Source organism: Pteropus vampyrus, unplaced genomic scaffold (genome assembly GCF_000151845.1).
Source record: "Pteropus vampyrus isolate Shadow unplaced genomic scaffold, Pvam_2.0 Scaffold8, whole genome shotgun sequence".
NCBI classification, from domain to species: domain Eukaryota; kingdom Metazoa; phylum Chordata; class Mammalia; order Chiroptera; family Pteropodidae; genus Pteropus; species Pteropus vampyrus.
Genome location: NW_011888789.1, coordinates 11,008,323 through 11,024,931, shown reverse-complemented (window position 1 = coordinate 11,024,931; position 16,609 = coordinate 11,008,323). Strand labels below are relative to the sequence as shown.

The following is a 16,609-nucleotide window of genomic DNA, read 5'->3' as shown; positions in this document are numbered from 1 at the left end:
TTTGACTACTATAGATAGTTCATATAAGTAAAATCTTTAGTATTTGGCTTTCTGTGTCTTGATTGTTTCAGTTAGCATAGTGTCCTCAAGGTTCATCCATGTTGTATAGCATGTGACAGGATTTCCTTTTTAAAGGCAGAATAATATTTCATTGTATGTATGTATTTTGATTTTGATTTGCATTTCCTTGATGATTAGTGATACTAAGCAACTTATGCTTGTTGGCCATTTGTATATCTTATTTGGAAAAGTGTCTATTCAAGTTGTTTGCTCATTTTTAAATTGGATTGTTTGGGTCTCCATTGTTGAGTTGTAGAAATTCTTTATGTACTTTCTCCCATTCTGCAAGTTGCTTTTTCACTGTGTTGATTGTTTACTTTGCTGTAAAGTTTTTAAGTTTGATGTAGTCCCACTTATCTATTTTTGCTTCTGTTGTCTGTGCTGTTGGTGCCATAATCCAAGAAATCGTTGCCAAACCCAATGTCATGAAGCTTTTCCCCTATTTTTTTTTCCTAGGAGTCTTATAGTTTCAAGACTTTCAGTTAAGTCTTTAATTTATTTCGAGTTAATTTTTGTATATAGTATAAGGTAAGGGTCCCTCTTCATTTTTTTTGTATGTGTATATCCAGTTTTCCCACCACCATTTGTTGAAGTATACCTCAAATTTTAATATGTAGTCTTATCATTATAATTTAGATCTCAAAAGTTTGTAATCCCTGTTATGAAGTTATAAATTAGAAGCATAGTTGATTTAGGTTTTTTGTTTTTGTTGTTGTTGTTTTGCTTATTTCTAAATATGTTGGTAAATTTTATTTGTTGAGGTTTGGGTCTTTGTTATCACTTTTGAATTTTATTACATTGTGGGTGGTATAGTATCATTGGCTCATAGGGAGTGGATGCTTGATGACTTCATGGAAAATTTAAACAATTTGTGTGCTGAAAAAGAATATCCACTTGCTACTTGATAGATTAGTTATCTATCTATCATCTATCATCTATCTAATCTCCATTAGATCAAGCTAGTTAACTATGTAGTTCATACTACTCTATATATGTACTAACTTTTCCTACTTGATTTGTCAGTTTCTGAGAAAAATGTGTTAAAATTCTTCCCTGTGATTGTGGATTTCTAGATTTCTCTGTAATTTTGCCGGTTTTAGTTTTATATATTTTAAGGCCATGTTATATGCATAAAATTTCAGAATTGTTATCTTGTTTGCTAGCTGAAGATTAGTATTATGGTTACAAAATGAAACTGTTGCCCTCAGCAATGATTTCTGCTCTAAAGTATACTTTGTCTGATATTTATTGTTCCACTTTTTTCGGTTCATATTTTTCTAGTGTATCTATTTTCTTTCAGTTTCATATTTTTTGAATCCTTATGGTTTATGCTATAAAGAGCATAGAACTGTTTTTTAAATCTATTCTGAAAACCTTTATCCTTTACTTAACAAGACTGATACATTTACATTGATTTAATATTTTACAGACCTGTATTTATTACTATTTTTTATTTTTCTATATGCGATTATTTTAATTTGCTTTTCTAAAAAAAAATGCTCACTTCTCATAAATTGAGTCAACATTTTTAATTGCATTTTTTGTCCCTTTATTATTTAGTTTTTCTCACCAGATTTGGAACTATGTATTCTTCCTTTTATTTTTAGACTTTATTCTTCAAAAATTTTACATGCTAATAGATTTAACAAATGCTACAGTTATTATCTGTGCTTTCTTCCTTAACAATGCTATGATCTTACTATAATTTTACTTAATCACACCTCTTTTATATTCCCTATTATTTCTACCTGTTAGTTCCAACTTGTTCTTAACTCTTCTAAAATTATTACTATTACTATTATTATTGCAAACAATATCTATTTATGTTTATCTCAAAAATCTCCAATTTTTATGCCACCCTGAACAAGCTGGATCTCGTCTGATCTCAGAAGCTAAGCAGGGTCGGGCCTGGTTAGTACTTGAATGGGAGACCGCCTAGGAAGACCAGGTGCTGTAGGTGTAAAGAATAAAAAATAAGGGATTGTAAGCTGACAAGGTCCTTGCAATCTGTGAGGTCAACCAAGGGTTGCCTCTCCTAAAAAAAAAAAAAATGTTCCTTATATATTTCTCCATCTTTTGGGGCTCATCTCTCTTCGCTGAAGTATATCATTTTATAATTCTTTCAGTAAAGCTCTCGAAGTGTTTTCAGTCTTTGTTCACCTAAAACTGTTTTGAACAGCAATTTAGATGATATAGTCTGTATATGTTTACGTCCTCTGTTATTTTTCCCTCATCATTTTGATATTGGTCTATTTTTTTTCGTAATTTCTTAATGGTAATCCATTTCTAGTTAATCTGTTTTTCTAAGTGTGGAGATGTCTGCATACAGATTTATTTTAATTTTCCTCCTCATGACTCACTGGACTTCTTATAGCCCAGAATCCTTGTATTTTATCAATTCTAAAAAATTTAAGACTTTTTTTTCCCTCTTCTCTATTGTCTCCCCATCTGAAAATTCAGTTTTTTGTATATTGAACTTTTTATTTTCCTTCATGTCTCTTAACATGTCTTTCATATTTTCTATGTATTTATCTCTCCATTTTATATTTTAAGTAAATTCTTCAGATTTATCTGTATCTAATTTATTGCTCAAGTTCTACACTGAATTTTTAATTTAATCAACTATTTCACAAGTTTTGATTCTTTTCAACTCTGCCTGCTTATATTTTCACAGTATGCTTTTCTTCCATTATGACTTCTAATCATATTTTTAAGCTGTTTTCATTATTTTAAATATATCAATTTTATGGTCTTTTTCAGATTGTTCTAATACCCAAAATCTGGGGTCATGCTAACCTTCTTGTCTGATTTGTCTGCTCTTACTTAAAAGAGATAATTTCCTCATTTCATTTCTCAGTTTTTTTGGGGCTTATTGTCAGTTTTTAAAAAGTTTGAAATTCACACCTCCCTTCCCAATGGAGTCCTGTTTGCCCTGAGTTGAAGTATTCTTTCCTGCCAAGCATTATTAACTTCTTTCTACCAGTTATCTCACGGGTGTTATTGGTCTGGAATCAAATTTTCCCCCAATTATTTTCTCAGTTTTAAATTCCTGCCAAGCAGGATATAAATTTGGATACTACATCTGCATGTGATATGAGCCTGGGGCTTTAATATCTTATGATAGGTGTTTTGACACTCACATCCCTAAGCAAAGATAAATTTTCTTATTCCTATCTTGGACCAAGATTAGGAGTCTATTTATTTCCTTTTACATAGATGGGCAGATCATTCCCAGGTGATGGTTGAATTGGGTCTCAGTTCTCATCTACATCTCCTGGCTCCACATGGCATTATAATCTCAGTCAATGACTAAACAGTCCTATATACAAATCCAATATCTTTCACAAATACCTTTTTTTGAATATGACCTCCTTGTTGCTTCTGGCTGGCAGTTTCCATTTAAGAACTGCTATATATTAAAAAATTATTTTATTACAACTTACCTAGCATTTCTGAATGTTCGTAGTAGAAAGAAAATCCATTTGATTTCAGTTCATCATACTACTGAAACCATAAGTGCCAGAGTGATCTTTGAAAATATAAATAACACATCGTTCTATTATTTAAAGTTATTAAAGAGCTTCTCTTTGAGAGAATACCTCTAAGTATTCTCATTTAGCTAAAATATGTGTAATCTGTTTCTCTTGGTCTATAGAATGTTTCTTAATCTTGTCCTGCCTATTTCTTCAATATCATATCATGTGACTCTTCCTTTGGCTTATTCACTATGCTCTAACCACATTGACTTGGCTTGCTTTCTTTTCTTGAACATTTCAAGTTTCCTTTCCTAAAATAGTTTTTTTTCCCCCCACAGAATCCCACCCTTCCACGGTCCCTGACCACCGCATTCTCTATCACATCAACATGTTTATTTCCTTCACCGTATTTGACACCATCTGTAATTATCTTATTCATTTACATATTCTTTTATTTTCTGCCACCTCCAAGTAGAGTGTATGCTCTGTGAGGGAAGCAATTTTGTCTTGATAATTACTCTAGCCTCAGGATCTAATGAAGTGTCTGATATGTAGTATGTAGTGAATAAATATGTGTTCAATGAATGAAGATGGAAGTAGTGTTCAAAGTCTTTTAGTTCAAATTTTTGCATTTACAAAAAGTAAAATGAGCCGGTAAAGTTCCTGAGAAAGGTTTAAGAACTTGCCCAAGATCATAAATATTTAGTGAGATATACAGAATATGTCCTCAGGTTTCTTGACTCTCCTGCCCTAGGTTCTTTCTAGTGACTACTCCACTGGTTATAGGAGACCTGTATTAGAAATTTGGAAAGATGATAGCTAGACGATCGTCCCTCCCACTTAAATGATGAAATTTGTGGAATATATGCATATATTAATTTTTCCAGGGGAGGAAGGCTATAGCTTTTATCCAATTTTCCAAAAGGGTCAAAGCCACAAAAAGTCTTAAAAACTACTGGCCCACATATTGTTTATGAAATGTAAGTTGCTTGCATGTTTTATCTCCTTATCAGTTTTTCATAAGAATTAAACAATCATTCTGAACAGAACACTATATTGCCAAAGAATCTAGTGTTATGACTTGTATTAAAATGTTGCCATCTATAGATAAAGGGTTTGGTTCTGAAGTTATAGAATCACTTGGCACATGAGTCTAGGAGTACTCTGCCAACTACATTTATCCATACTGGAAGTATGAGTGCTCACACATTGTCTGTAGTTACATATGCCTCAATATTTCTTTAGCTGTATTTCTGGTACCCAGTCCCCTAAAATATTGAAGGATAAAGAATTTTTCATTCCGATTTCTCTACCATCTTGAAAAGAGATCTTTTGTGGGATAAGCTTTTACTCTGGAGAACTGAGATTGAGATGGTAAACAGATTGGTCAATATGTGCATAGCAGTGGATTTTGGATTTTGAATACACATAGGGCTACTCCATACTTTATTTCTCAGAAATATTTTGTGTCTGCTAAACCTGTTATGTGTGTAAAATGGTCCAGGGAACAGGGAGAGGGAATGATACTATCTTTGCAGTAGATGTTGGTAGCATATCTTCCCAGGCCATGAATCATCCTCTCCTCCTTTTGTAAAGATGAGTCCTCCACCCGGAGGCACCCTGCTCCTCGGCCATTGATAGTGGGATGTAGTGGCCAAAGCTGAGCACGCTATACACTTTTTTTTAGAAATTAAAATTTGAGATTCAGAGATAGCCCAGTGAAATCTTTCATGCACCTATAACTCTACCTATGAATCTGGAATTGCAGGAAAATATATTTTCCACATATGTGGAAGAGAGAGTCAGTCCGTAAAAAGAGAAAGATGGAGACAGGTAAGCTTTAAAAAGAAATAAAAAAAGGGATTTCCTTGTTCTCTGACAACCTTCCTTACGGTAACTCTTTTATTCCACATTAGATTAAGTTGATTTCATTACAACCAAAGTTTAATTGATACAAAATTTTATTTCCTGTGGATGATTTTTTTTTTTTTTTAGTTTTGTTCTATTTCTTTTATTTGTGTGCTCGGAGGCATAACATGTATAAGTGCTGGAGTCAAATAAACCAGGTTTAAATGTTGATTTGATTACTAACTACCTAAGTGCAATAAATTAGATACACTCATACTAAAAAGTTATCGTTTATCTGAAATTCAAATTTAATTGGGTATACTTTACTTGGGAACCCTATTTGTGACATAGTTTCTTTGTAAAATGGAAGTAATAATACCAAATCAGCAAAAATGTTGTTAAAAATGTCAAGGGTATCATAAACATTATGTAAAACAATTTATGAGAAATATAGTTTATTTTTTCTTTCCTCTTTCCTTCTACCTGTGGTGTATCTAGAGCACAAGACGACATAGCTTACAAAGCTCAGCACTATAAGACCACTGATTGAGAGTAAATACCTGCTGGATGGGCTGAACTTTTTTTTTTTACTGTTAACAGAATAATACCTACATGAAATGACTTAATTAAAGGTGTGGTTTATAGTGCAGTGATTGGTTCCTTTTGGTATGTGGGGAAATGTGTTATATCTTTTATTCCATGATGCCTTTATTCTTGAATTAGAGAATTTGGAAGGTTTCTTGTGTCAGTCTACCTGACCTCACCCAGGCACCCTATCCCAGGATGCTCTAATAGTCATTCTTGTGCCAGACATGTGCCTAGGTCTCAGTTTTACACACATTGGTTGCCAGTTCAAAGTGGCATCTTCCCATCTGGTCTTTGTCACTCCCTGTAGGGAGAGATGAAGAAAAAGCATGAGGAAAAAAGAGAAGGAGATAATATACTAATTTGCTATTTGCCTGTTTGAGGATAAAGAATGTAAGATTCTTGATTTGGGAGTTTCTTATTTCTTGTCTCCAGTGTCATTTTTATCTTGATTTCTTATACTCCCTGACTGACCGGAAGAACCCAGCAAGTGCCGAAGAATTTCTTTAACACAGCTCGAATTCACATGTCGCTGAAGGGACACAGAACAATGAACTTTCTTTACAGGGGCATTTATTATATATTTTTTTATCAATCATGCCAGATCCAGTGGGTTTGGATCAGCCTTTTGCTTCTTCCCAAATAGTGTGGGCCAGCTGATCAACCACAAAGCCATGGGCATGAAAAGACATGCTTCCATTTTTATTTTCCTTGTTCAACGTCACCACCTCTGGAGATGCCTTATAAATTGTGAGCTAAGAGTTTGTGGAGAATATCAGCAGGTCTCATTTGACACAGACTATTCAGTGATCTCCTCTATGGTCTCCATCATGTTTTCTTTTCCATTTTTTTCCACGGTTTCATCTGGATGTGTCTGGGGTGATGGTTTACCATTCTGAGTCAAAACAGTTCTCTTAGAATCACTAACAGACAAACGTTTTGACTCCAAAGTATGTACTGATATATTTGATGGTTGTGGTGTCTTCAGGTCAAATGGGCCAACTGTGGAAGAGTAATTTATGTCTGGAGGTACCTCTGATATCGGTGATGTTATATTTACAGTTTCATATTGACCTTGACATGAAGTGTCTTTTTTGTAGCAAGAAATGTCGAAAGGGATGGCACAAAACACAAGATCTGAGGGCAGCAGCTTAAAATCATTGACTGGCCGGGTAATCACAAATCTGTAAGGAAAGGGAAAAGTGAGTCTGCCCTTCTGCAGCTGGGATAGTAAGGCTATGGGCAATGGCCAAAATATGGCGGTCATTCTGCTGCTCCAGAAGAGGAAGTGTTTTTGTTTTACCTTGCTTCATTGGTTTCTCGTGAATAGTCAGTATCCCTGGCGCAGCACAGTAGGACAGGCCTAGACTAGGAACTGGGAGACGGCTTTCACCCCTGCCCCTGACACTGTCTCTGACCTTAAGCGTGGCGTCTCACTTCTCTCATTTTCATGGCAGAGGGGTAGCGCTGCGGTTTGGTTTGACAGATCCCTAATTGGCCTTTCTGACTCCAGATTTCTCTGCTTTTAATATCCACTCCACTAATGAGTTCAATTGGCTCAATACTGAGCACTTAGCTAAGTGTTTTCAAAACTGGAAGATTACACACACTCCAGATATTTCCATCCTGGCTTAGGCCTACCCTAATGCTTATGCCACCAACTTTCACACAGAATATAGTGTGGTCAATGCAGAAAAGGAAGAAACATTAAAGTTATATTTGAAACTTTGATTGGTAAGTAAATAGCAAATGTCAATGAGTCTTAATACCCAGAACCCGGACCTGCATGGAAAGAAAGTGGGGAGGTAGGGTACCTTAGCACAATATCAGGCACAGAACAAATCCTCAATAAATGTGAGTAATTAACATGCCAGTGTTCATGTCAGGATGCTGAGGCGGAATAACCCTTCAAGCTTTTCATCCTGCATTTCTTCCTTGGCTCCCCAAATTGACTACCACCTCTTTCCTAAACACCAATCTCAGTGCAACATTGACCTTTCACTAAATAATCTTCCCACTTTTATCTTTCCCACTGAGTCCCCTTTAACCTCTAGAAGATTCTAAACAAGATCTACTATAGTTACATACTCCCTTTAAAACAGAAATATCATTTCTTTCCTTGAGGTCCTCTCAAGTATGGGCTCCACATTCTCCCAATTACTACGTTCCACAGGTTTTCTGGAGGCGTCAGGGGAAGTGGATGGAGTTCAGACTTCCCAGTGCTGCTTCCAGAACCTCACTCCTCCCCATCATCTTTGTGGTTAATGCTCTAGAGTCCTATCACCCTCCCTCTTGATTCATCAGTGTCCTCTATAGATCTCCACATTTATTTAGGCCTTTGGCACTTGGGACACTTTTTCTTTCAAACTCTAGTGGCCCCGTCATCTTACACACCTGCAGTGTCTATGTGGTTTACAACTCCAACATCTAGACACATTTCTTCGATTTCCAATGCCCAGTGGTGATCTTTATCTCTAAAGCATACTCTCTAGGCCACATAGTGGATGTTATAATTTCCCGACATGTTCCACCTCCAAAATCTCATGCTTCAATATATCACTCTCTGACCATGACTTTCTGTCATTCTTTCTCTGTCATCTGAGTACATCTACTCTTGCAGTCTAGTAGAGCTCCTGAAAATCCACAGTTAACCTCTTCTTCCATTCCTCTCAGTAGTTAATCTGAACTTTTACCTCTTTCTCAACTCCCTGTAATACTTCCTGTCTTTTCTCTCAGCAAAGGATATGCCTGTACTTCACTGAGAAATACCAGTGTTACATAAAAATTCCCTTAAGCACACCCCTCATCTCTAGCCATATTGGCTTTGGCATCCACTCTTTTCCTTCTTTTCTCCTATGAACAGATAAATTGTCTTTCTTTCTATTCCACACTAATTTACTTTGAGTAATTTGGCATCTTTCCCCTTTCCCCTGAAACAGGTTCCATCCATTTATTTCTGCTCTATCATTTTTAGTTTCTCCTCCTTTACTGAATCTGGTCCATTCCCACTGTGAGAATCTTAGTGTGGACCTACATCACTGTGTTGTCCATAGACAGCACCCTCTCTTTTCTCCTCCTGCCCTCCACACGTATTTCCTCTATCTTCCCCACTGCTGTCAGATTGCTCTTCCTTCAAGCTTAAATTTGAACATGTCACTCCCATAATTTATATGTACAAAGCACAATGGCTAGAAAAGAGACACTTAATAAGTATTTACCCAATAAATCAACATAAAACGAGTAAACATTTCCAATGTGGACAGTGGCATTCAGCTTTAAAAAGTTACACAGACATAGATAAGAGGTCAGTTACAAACACAAAACCGAACCAAACCAAAACCTGATTTAAAATCTGGATCTACATTTCAGTTCTCACTGGAAACAGAGATACCATTCTTACATGGCTTACACTGGATCCTAATTACTGGAGTTTATTCATGTCATTTATGTGCATTCTTCCTTTGCCCTACATCGTAATCTACTTCCCCTGTACCCTTCTTTGCAGCTGTGGACCCTGAGTTCTGGACTTCTCTTTCACAGAGAATAAAGTGGCTTTGGCTTTTATGTTTGGATGGTCAGCTAGCACTTTCTAAACCCGCATACTCCCCTTTTATGCTCCGGGTTGTGCTCCTCTTCATCTATCATGCGGTATAAGCCAAGGCACAGGATCCCAAAATTATCTAATGAGCCACAGAAAACTTGCCCAAAGGTCTTCTTTGGCTGGGGAGAGAAGAGGAAAAAAATATATATCTGCTGGCACTTTAATCAAGTAATGACAAGCACTTACTGGAGGGTCATTGGTTTTCTTTATCGTAGAAATTTGGAAAACCTGAAAATCATTTCCTAATATCTTTATGGTGGCAGTGTCAAGTGGCTTGGGAGTGAGGCTTATGATTAGTTTTGAGCATCTAATTCCAATAATTGTTTTTTATCACTCTGATCTTTCAAGATACTCTGGTGGGTATGGTGTGGCATGTTGTTATGGTCATTTTTTATTTCCACTGCTGTTTTGGTAACCATTAAGAAGCAACAATGAGGAACAGGTTGGAAGACCCCAGGTTCAGGGTATATAAGTAGTTGGAAGGTTCACCGACCCCCAGAGAGTAATCTTATTCTATTCTACAATAGATTATAGTCCCAACTATTCCTCTTGACCTTGCTCTCAGGTTGTAGGCCAGACAGGGCACTGCAGGTGAGCTCAAAAGCAGCAGCTAAAGGGTTCAGTGAAGTCAAAAGAAAATAGCCTGTTTAGTTCTGTGTGCCACTCCTTAGGGTAAAGAACAAAGTGAGGACAAGACAAAGTGGAGAAAGGAAGGAGAGGTATGTTGACCAGTCCACTGTCACCTTTCATACCAATAGGAAGTTGTTGGCGGCAGTTGTCCTAGGCATATAATCACTGACAAGCCAATCTTAGGTGAGGAACCAAGGACCACAGAAGTGTGAAGGACCAAACCATACTGAGGGAGCTCCGGAATGTTGTTTGCACTTGAAAGTCAGATGCACAGATCGTGGGGCTTGCCCTTTTGCCGGTATCTGTTGAGACACACCAGGCACAGAGGCCTGGAAGAGCCTGCTCCTAGTGAAGAGGGTTCTGCTGATGTCCTCTGAACCAACAAAAGATGTTTAGTTATGAAGGCATGCCCCTACATTTACACTGGAGAGCTGAATGCAATGTCAGTGTCAACTAAACCAAAAGGAACCACACTGATAAGCAGATTACTTATTCCCAGGATGGACTCAACTCTGATACCCAAATGTCCAGATGCTCCACTGGAATCTGCCATAATGGTTATCTTTTCCCTTGCTATAATCTACTGTTCAAGCATTTTCCACTGGCTAACCCAGTCAGTTCCTTTGACACAAACATAGAATCCTTTCGCCTGATTTCAGCTAACCCGATCAGATTCCTTTAGTGGTTCTGGTATAAGGAGAGTGGGCAGACCTGGGTCAGGCTGCCTCAGAGGCACTCCTGCTTTGCCACTGGTAGACAATGTGGTCTCAGGTAAGTACTTGTTTCTCTGGACCTCAGCTTCTTGATCTATTTAGTGGGATTAATAACAGTGCCTATCATGTAAATCCTTGGATATTTTAAGTAGAAAAGAAAGGAAGAAAGAAAGATAAAATAAAGAAAGATCAAAGCAGATAGGCAGAGGGAAAATGCTCAGTAAATATTAGCTATTATAATGATTATTAATACCCTTGTCAAGGTATAAGTTATTGGACCTCTCTGATGCTTCCTACAGGCTTGGATTTTATGTCTGGAAGATGGGGATAATAACAACTGCTTTATCTACCTCCTAGAACTGCTGTAACAAATAACCATACCAGTGTGAAAATGCACTGAAAATTGTAAAAGGCTCTATGAATACAAAGTTTTGTTAATGTGTTGTTACCATTATTGTTATTATTTCTGTGCTACAGGCCATCTAAGAACCCAAACAGCCTGGGCCATTTTCAGAAAGTCAGAGAGGTAAGGAAATGGGAAACTCTATTAAGAGTAGACTCACTTGAATGTCTGACAAAATGGTTTGGTTTAAGGACAGGAGCCCCAGCTTACACCGCCTTCTTCCAGACATAATTGTAGTAGAGCTGTCTATCAGCCCAAGGAACTTATCCTTACGCAAATGTTGTTCCATCTGAGAACTTATCCCTCCTGTTACCAGCATCTGAAGAAATTCCAGGACATGATAATTGTAGAAGGCCTGGAAAGCAAGGACAGGCCATGTGTTAAGTCAGAAGAGCTGGCATGCAAACGGTGAAGGTGTACAGTCAGAGATTTATGGGCATCACTGTTTGAAATGGATCTGATGGTGCAAAGCAGTCTCTCTCGTTATCAACTAAAAGCTGGCGGTTGGATAGGGCAGTATGTCAGGCCACAGATACCCTAGTAATCATTAACATATATTTAAAAAGATGTATTTAATGCGACTTCTACAGATTTTTCTTCAAGAGACTACTGATATTGTAATCTACCCTTGAACCTTCTAGATTTGAATCTACTTATATTCCTTTTGATTGTGACCTACTTGAGGACTGGTATTGACCTAGGTCTTACTATTTAGATCTCACATAGTTCTTATTGTGTACTTTACAGGTTGTAGCTATTGAATAAGTGACTGGAATTTTAGAAACTTTGGCATCAAAATGAAACCAAAGGAGGACACGTGGGACACTTCTTATTTTGAAACTATTTTGAGTCTGAATAACCCTGGCCATTTTCTGAAACTCCTTTTCCAAAAGATTCTTACCTCATTCAATGTAGACTAGGTGTTGCCATATATATAAATAGCAGTGTAATGTATTACACATTAGATCTTCCCAAATATATTGAATATATGTTTTAAATTTTATACCCTTTGTTTTATCTAAGTTAGACTTTTACTCCAGTAAAAATTAGAATCTATATGTTTATAGAGTACCTATATAAAAGTCAATAATTTTGTTTCTATTATAAATAATAGGAATGACTTCAATTGCTGTGATTCTAGAAATTTTGCCATTCACTTTCTCTACTCCCGTTTTCAGGGACTTATCTTCTAAAACCTGGGTTCTGATGGGGACCTCTTTACTAGTCTGCTTTGCTATTTCCTCTCATTTGTAATCCATTGTGTGAAATGCTTCCAGAGATTCTTTAGAAGCAAAGCACAGCATGTCGTCCACCTCCTCAGACCTCCAGTGCCATACCCCTGCTGGAAAACCAAGCTAACCTCCTCCATGAATGGTCCTTCCAGGGCACAGCAGTGTTTGCAGTTGCTCAAGCTATACATTTACTCTTTCATGCCTTTGCTTTGGAACATCTAGTTCATCTCTCATCAACTGGGTGAACTCTATGCTGGCCTCATCCTCAAAATGAAGTTTTCTTTGTGATCCCATGGCCACTGGGTTTATTCTATTTAGTTTGTCTGAAACACACCTGAGTTTGAATCCTGGACTGGCATGTCTTAGCTGAATACCTCTGGACAATTCATGTGTTCTTTCTCGGCAACAGTATTACAATCTTTAAAGCTGACATCATAATACCTACCTCTGAGCATTGTTTGTAGGATTAAATGAGACATACAGCATACATAACTAAATTCTGTTCTCTTCAACATTGGTTCTTATGCATCTGGATCACTTGAAGTGATATTCATGCATGCAGATTTCTAGGATCCCAGATCTACTGGATCAGAATTTATGGACAGATACAGGAATCAGAATTTAAAGGGCATGTCTGGTGGTTCTGACACTGATGGTCCTCAGATCATACTGCTGAGATACACTTCCTTAAAATATGTGTCCTTTCAGAGGATAGACTTTGTCTACTTAATATTCACATCCTCAGGAGTGCTTTGAACAAAGGCTCCTTCAAAAGCTGTAAGGATACTGACTACAACTGGCATTTGATTTTTAACAAATAAACAAATATTGCTAGTAAAATGTAGGGGCCATTGAGACAAGGTGACCTAGGAAATAATACAATATAAATAAATTAGGAGAGAGAAAAAATAACTTTTATAATATTTTTCAGATTAAAAGATGATTTCAAATGCCTCCTCCACCCTAACGTCCAGATTGAAAGACTCCCCCGAGTGATGGCCACCTCCTTTCATTTCTCCTTTGCTCCGTCATGCTGCCACCCAAAAGTGTGATTATGGAATCAGCTCCCTGAAATCCAGGAGGGAATAGAGGATGTAAATCTAGGTTGAGCCACAATCCGTTTAAGAACAAGTGGCCGTAGTGTAGAGTGATCAAACATAATGCTGTTAGAATAATTCGCCACTGATTAAAGAAAAGGAGTAAATTCTAGGGTTATCCTGGTGTCGGAGGCTCTAAAGAAGCATGTACTTTACATATTTAACTGAGAGAGGCTTAGCTTTTGAATATATCATTTCTTCAGTTTTGACATCAAAAAGATTGCAATTCTATATTGGGGAAAATAATGGGATTTACATGTCACCCTTACTCTGTGGGCTCATCTCAAATTTTTATCATTTGGGGTTCTATGGTATTGGCTTTCCTGGTCTCTCTCTTTTTTTCTTTCCTCCCTCCTTCCCCTTCCCTTCTTACTTCTGTCCTCCCTTTTTAATTTTTTTCTTTCTCAAGGAAACATGAAAGTTGAAAGTTGGACTTACGTTGCAGACCAAACTGTTTTAACTTTTAGCTACAGTGAAGCTCAAGGTGTCTCTCATAACCTAGAATATTACTTAATAACATGGATATTAACAACTTGGCCACTTGCTGCTTTTTATTCCGAGAATCTCAAAAGGCCTTAAGACCAAACATTCTTTGAGAACTACTTGTAATTGAGAATGAAGCTATATGATAGGAGAACTTCAATGAACCAGGTGAGTGACGTTGAGAAAGTCATGTAACTTCTGTGGGCCTCGCTTTCCTTATAAATAAATAAATGCTAATTCATGTCCAGTTCTGAAGTTCTCTTGTTGTAAAGCTATAGAGGAATTCTGCTTATGGGCCTGAGTGCTTCTCCGTATTTTAATTTTTACGGCATTAAACTGAGAAAGGATTAAAAGTGAATCTGAGCTTTACCTTATAGGTATGTTTCTATAACTGAGGCAGGAGTTTACAATAATATACCAGGGGATACTTGAAGCCATAGTGTCAAATGATTCAGGAGATTTGGAGGATGAATCCATTATTACATGTTGAAAAAAAATCACAGGTATATCAGGGGTAGAAGAAAAAACTGCACGAAAATCTAAAACAAAACTTCTGTATTTCTAAGCAGTGACAAGGTCATATCACATTATTCAGGCTCTATTTTATCCTCAGGACTGTGAGTTCATTCTCCTCTGTGTTTTTTAAGGGCAGTTAGGAGGAAAAAGTAGAGACGCACTGTTAAGTTTTCTGAGTACTCATGAGAAGAAAGGGGGCCCTTAAGTTATTAGGTTGGATATATAGTTCCCCAAGATTGGAGTCAATTGACTGGTGACCTCATGTTGTTTTAGAAACTGCTGAGATGTTAGCCACCTTTTTCCTGCGGGAGTTTGTTTTGAATTCATCTGATTTGAGCCTTGCAATCCTGTGCAATACGGGCATCAGAGAAACAAACACTTTGATTCTAATGATAACCTCTGACTGTGCAGCACTGGAAACACATCTCTTAATGCATTAGGCTGGGCAGCGGGTTGGAAGAGCCGAACCCGGAAGATGTTCTTTGGGGAGAGGAAATGATGGGATGGAAGGGACATGCAAAATGGGGCAGAATGACTGACTCCTGTTTCCCATACAAAGCTCCTGACTGGAAACTGGAAACCTGTCTTGGAATAGAGCAGGATTCTGGTTTTTTAATTTTATTTCTCTGTCATATAGCCTAACTTCTAGGGAGTGGTTTTCAAAGTCTTCTTAACAGCAGAAATCTTTCTTCAAATCAAATCTTACACAGGGGCCTCATACGTGACAGATGAAAGTAGAGTCGTTCTGTGTGGAGGGGGCATGGTGGTGTAGGCGCACCCTGGTCTCATCCTCCTCACCTGTCTCTTCAGCAGTTCTGGAACACTCTGGCATACAAGCTCCTCTAAGCAAAACTTCAATATCAATGTATTGGAAAAATAGTCATTATGACAGAAAGAGATTTCTGGAGTGGTGGTTGATTGTAGTAGTGAGGTCTGATTCGGGAATCATAAATCATAAATTTGGTTCTGAAAATCAACTCAGGAATCATAAATCATAAATTTGGTTCTGAAAATCATTTGGGAATCATAAATCATAAATTTGGTTCTGAAAATCAACTCGTCATCTGTAGGTGCTGTGACCTCTGGCACATTATTTACCCCTCTAAGCCTCAGATTCTTCATCTGTAAAATGAGGCTTATAATTGCATTCTCCAAACTGGGCTCACAGGAGAATTAAACAAGGTAATATAAGTAAGGCACTTAGCAAAGACTTTGACCCAAAGTAAGTGCTTGAGAAGGGGTTATTACTACTCCTATCACAGAGATTGCTCTGATTATTAATATTACCTCAACAACAAAACAGCAGAAGTTGACTTGAGGTCTGTGTTGGGAAAGAGTTGAAAGTATGATCCCGAAGTGGGGAACTGATCATTTCTGGTATCTGTCATGGGAGTGTCTAGGGGGAGTGATAGACCTCAAGCCCATACTGCCATCTGCACTTGTGGGAAGATTGAGAACTTTGCCTTCCTCCTACACCTCTCTGCAAGGAGGTATATGGAGAATAAAACTGGGTGTTTGAGACTGTATTCTGGAGCCACTACAGTGGCCCTAAATGTTTCTAGTGCAAGAGGATAAATGTTCTCTTCCTCTCTGAGGCTATTGCTGTCATTTCCACATGATCAGGTGTAAGGTCAGGAGTCTGGACGAGATGAATGGTCCTCAGAACAGTGAAGATGATGGGATTGGAGGCCCAGGCCTGACCATTGGGCTCTTTCTTTTCATGTGGCTGGGTGATAGGAAGTCACTTCCACTCTTAGAAGGCCAAGTCAAGACAGTACCAGGCTCAGAGGGAAGGGAAACAAGAATGGGCAGGATTCCCTGATTATTTTCAAAGGTCTAGTTCAGTTCACCAGGGGCAGAGATTTGGGGCTGGAGCTCTAAATAGTATTAAAGTGTGTTTAGTGTGCTGTGCCAAACATCATTAAGGATTCAAGAGCTGGGGCAGAAAGCCACTAGGCAGAGATT

The 16,609-nt window shown here is 37.7% G+C and overlaps 1 protein-coding gene and 1 pseudogene across 1 annotated transcript in view; one reads left to right on the top strand and one right to left on the bottom strand.

Annotated features, from left to right (window-relative positions):
- The first annotated feature begins 1,901 nt into the window (after positions 1 to 1,901).
- LOC111729171 lies at positions 1,902 to 2,020 on the top strand (annotated as a pseudogene).
- A 4,748-nt stretch (positions 2,021 to 6,768) lies between these two features.
- KCNU1 (potassium calcium-activated channel subfamily U member 1) overlaps positions 6,769 to 16,609 on the bottom strand; it is a 124,194-nt gene continuing 114,353 nt past the window's right edge. The window contains exons 28-30 of the mRNA XM_011373317.1: positions 11,477 to 11,671; positions 9,565 to 9,689; positions 6,769 to 7,153 (exon numbers count right to left, since the gene is read on the bottom strand). Of these exons, the coding sequence (XP_011371619.1) occupies positions 6,769 to 7,153; positions 9,565 to 9,689; positions 11,477 to 11,671 (705 nt within the window). The remainder of the gene's footprint in view (positions 7,154 to 9,564; positions 9,690 to 11,476; positions 11,672 to 16,609) is intronic.